The 4386-nt window shown below is 32.9% G+C and overlaps 1 protein-coding gene across 1 annotated transcript; it reads left to right on the top strand.

Annotated features, from left to right (window-relative positions):
- The first annotated feature begins 405 nt into the window (after positions 1 to 405).
- Positions 406 to 4006, top strand: LOC108217025 (uncharacterized). Its single transcript, XM_064085283.1, has 9 exons — positions 406 to 513; positions 596 to 964; positions 1467 to 1553; positions 1674 to 2318; positions 2412 to 2615; positions 2702 to 2902; positions 3071 to 3579; positions 3652 to 3829; positions 3926 to 4006. Exons 1-9 carry the CDS (start codon positions 406 to 408, stop codon positions 4004 to 4006), a joined length of 2382 nt encoding a protein of 793 aa, XP_063941353.1.
- The last annotated feature ends 380 nt before the right edge of the window (positions 4007 to 4386 follow it).

The raw sequence follows: 4386 nt of genomic DNA, 5'->3' as shown, positions 1-4386 counted from the left end.
CGAATGTCTGTATATTTGTGTGTGTTGTTTGTGAGATATCTATCTGTTTAAAGTAGACTAGTAGCTTAAAATCTTGATTCGTTTTAAAGGATTAGATAGGTGAATATCATTATCACTAAAATATATTAACTATATCACTAAACTATATTAAGTATATCACTAAAGTATATTAAGTATATCACTAAAGTATATCAACTAAGATCACTAAAATACAACTGCTTAGTATAAATTTGGGAATATACTTCTTGTTAAATAGTATATTTTACATGTATTTGCAAGTTTTATGATTTTGCAGGTTACATAGTTCAATGCAGAAGAAGTTCAAGACTTCGTGCACATAGTTTGTCAAAGTTTACAAACACTGCAGATACTCCTGTAGATTTAGAATCCGAAGATCGAGCAAACATGAATACCAACAACATACGAGACAAAATACCACTTGCAAAAGTCTATCGACGTCCAGATAACAAAGTCATAAAGGCTACTGCTGGAAGAAATATCAAAAGTCTTGTTGTATGTGATCAACTACATTATTTCTTAGTTGTATTATTGATTTATAAATTAATCTAAATCATTATTTTGTATGATTTCATAGGGAAATAAACTTGTTGATGAAGTAGAAGAGGATGAACATAATTGTGATAATCTGGTGGATGAACAAGATGGAGATCAAGATAATGACCAACCAAGTGATGAAGATATGCAAGAAGGTGAAGAAGACAGTGCACAAGAAGATAGTGCAGAAGACATGGAGCAAGACGATAGTGCACAAGAACGTGAAGAAGGTGATGAAGATAGTGCAGAAGAAGAAGATGATGAACAAGACGATGTACTAAACGAAAGTGAGGAAGAAAATGAGGATGAAGAAGAAGAGGATGAACAAGAAGAGGATGAAACAGAAAATCAAGCTCAAGTCAACAATGCACAACCAAAGATTAAAATAACAAAATACAAAAGGAAAAAGGTACACTTTCTTCACTTTCTTCATTATTAATTATATAGTATATATATCGAATGTGCTTAAATTCGATTTTAAAGCATCGATGTTTATATAGTCTTTAATTATAGTATATATCGAATGTCTGTATATTTGTGTGTGTTGTTTGTGAGATATCTATCTGTTTAAAGTAGACTAGTAGCTTAAAATCTTGATTCGTTTTAAAGGATTAGATAGGTGAATATCACTATCACTAAAATATATTAACTATATCACTAAACTATATTAAGTATATCACTAAAGTATATTAAGTATATCACTAAAGTATATCAACTAAGATCACTAAAATACAACTGCTTAGTATAAATTTTTGAATATACTTCTTGTTAAATAGTATATTTTACATGTATTTGCAAGTTTTATGATTTTGCAGGTTACATAGTTTTATAAATTTGTGAATATACAATTGCTTAGTATAAATTTGTGAATATACAACTGCTTAGTATGAATTGTTTTATGTTCTTAACAGGAAGCTGCATTTGAAACTCATATACCAAGAAAAAGGATTGCTGGAACATTATATCCAATATTGAAGTTCATGAACAAGGATGTTAAGGTATTTTTTATTTATTTCGTTACTTAGAATTAGAAATTTGAGTACAATATTTTAGTGATGCCCTGCACTGTCGTTTCTTGTGGTTTCTACAACACTAATTATTTCCTCTTATTTCATTAGAAAACAGAAGGGGCTAAACATATAAATAAGAAAAAAGACGAGGTCAAGATAAGGATATCTCCAAGGCATTTTAGTAAGATGGTAGGTGAACTCACAAAAGAGCAGAGGGACTGGGTTACAAGAGCTGGTTTTGCACTCTTACTGGATTTTGAGCTTGACATTTTGCCAACCAAAATCGCCTACAATGTACTCCAAATCTTTGATCACCACTCAATCTCACTGAAGCTGAAGGATGGAGATATTAATATTACAAGTGAAGATGTTTATGATGTGTTAGGCCTGCCAAATGGAGGACATCTTATTATTCTGGCATCACCTGGAAAGTACAGTCAAAGAATCAAAGATTGGCATGCACAATTCAATTTACCTGATCAAATAACAACACAGATGATTGTTCAAGTGATGAAAAACCAAGAAGTTAATGATAACTTCAAATTAAACTTCCTTCTTGTTATGTCAAATGTGCTTATTGGTACAAAAGGAGCTTCTTATGTGGACAAACAACTGCTGCAACTTGATGATAACCTTGACAATCTCAAGAAGTATAACTGGGCAGATTTCCTCCTAGGCTACCTTGTAATTGGAATGGAGAGTTGGAACAGAACAACAACAACATTTTTCCGAGGATCACTAATCTTTCTCACTGTAAGACAACAATCTAAATCTTTTTTTTTCTCGTCCGTATATTCTAATAGAATATAAAATCTAATTAATAGTTTTACTTGTTTCACTTTGTAGTTGTTATATGTCGACCGTGTGAGGTACAAAGGAATGAACCTAGTTGATAGACAATTTCCTTCCTACAATGGTTGGACTCTAGAAATGTTGAGACAAAGACAAGAAATTGAGGTGATTGACGGAGTTTTTGGAGTTGGATCAATCCAACCAAGTTTAAAAGAATATCTACAAAAAATTGATCCTTCTGAACCTCCAAAGACAAAGGTATGATCCTGTTTGTATATGGAATACGTAGTCGAAAACCTATCTTATTCTTTTTATATAAAAATGTGTTTCATCCTTAATTGTAGGTAAATGATAATGAAGATGGAGCCTGGGATACGTGGCAGTATTGGTCAGAGGTGGATAGAATTGAAAACGATTACCTGAAGAGAAAGGAGTCAACATCACAACAACCTCATGAATCAACTCAGTGCCAAAGTCCACAAAATACACAGTATTACACTCCTCCAACAGAGGCAGCTGATGGAAATGTTGAACAAACTGAAGAGGTACATTATATATGAATTAGTAACATACTACTATAATTCATGCAAATTATCACTAAAAACTACTATATATATCACTAGAGTATATTAGATAGATCACCTATTAAAATATTATAATACTACCATATATATCACTATATTTCAATTCTAAATTTTGCATTGACTTCTCAGGATGTACTTGATGATTTACGTAAAAGGGCAGAGGAACTTGTGGACATAAAGTCCAAATTTGATGAAGATTTAGTGAAAGCAAGGGAAAAGTTTCCCGATAATAAAAACTTTGCTATTATCGGTGAAATGCTGAAAGAATATCTCATTCCTAACCAGGAAACTGGTGATGATTTGGGTGATGAATTATCACCTGAAATAGTCGCCAGCCTAGAAGTTGTTGAAGAGATGGACAGAACCGACATTGAGATCCTTGCTGAGCAACAGAAAGATGATGAGAGATATGTCCCTCCTTTTTCCCTTGGACTGGATGACATAGAAAAAGAAAGTAATCAAAATTTGGTCACGCCAGAGCCAGAACCACAAGAGAGAGAAAAAAGCAAGCGGACAAAGAAAGTTGGTCCATATCAAAAATCACCTTATGTCAACAGGGTGATTGATATCAAGGAAAGAATGAACAATGAAGACTTTGGATATTGGGTCTTCTTGCTAAAGAAAAAGGGCGAGCTATTGTAAGTATTTTGCCCTTTCTGTTATATACATTTCTTTATCTGCCTAATACTAATTAATATATATAATTACAGGGATGATTTGTTTAGATGGGAGGATGTGATATGTATCAAGGAACACTTGTTGACGCTGAAACCAAAAACAAGTGTATACTACTCTGTGATCGATACATGGGCAACAATCCTAAATGACAGTGAAAAGTACAAGGCAGATGGGTCACCACTAAGACTTTTCTGCACAATAGGAGATTTGGTAATATATACTGCCTTCGTATATATATTCTAATCAATTTCTTTCAGTTATTTCATAACTACATACACCAGAATCTAATATCTTTATATCAACCAGATTTTCAGCATTGATCTAGAAAAGAAAGTCACCGAAACTTATGATTCGTTTGCCAGTGGGATGGACAAGATTCTTTGTTAGATATAATTGATGATTACTAATGTTCTTAAAGTTTGTTTTAGAACAGGAGTGATCAGAGTTTAAGCTGGAAGCTGATCAGAGTTTGATAAAGTCTGATCAGAGTTTACATAGTCAAGACTCGTCAGAGTTTACACGTGGAAAGAGCTCAGAAGCGGATATACTTCAAGGAAGGATAGAAGCGGAGGAGTGATTTGCTGACTATGGAAACCAAACAGAAAACAGTAGCAATCTTTGATTGATTGAATACATAGCTGATTTATAGGATATCAAATCAGAGATTGATTTTGTAACTGTGTATATATAGACACAGATTAGGGTTACTCTATACGAGTTGATTTATCGAGTATATTTTAAAGAACCCTAGCAGCTCTTAGTGATAA

This window comes from Daucus carota, chromosome 9, assembly GCF_001625215.2.
Source record: "Daucus carota subsp. sativus chromosome 9, DH1 v3.0, whole genome shotgun sequence".
NCBI classification, from domain to species: Eukaryota; Viridiplantae; Streptophyta; class Magnoliopsida; order Apiales; family Apiaceae; genus Daucus; species Daucus carota.
This window is presented reverse-complemented; position numbering and strand designations above follow the sequence as displayed.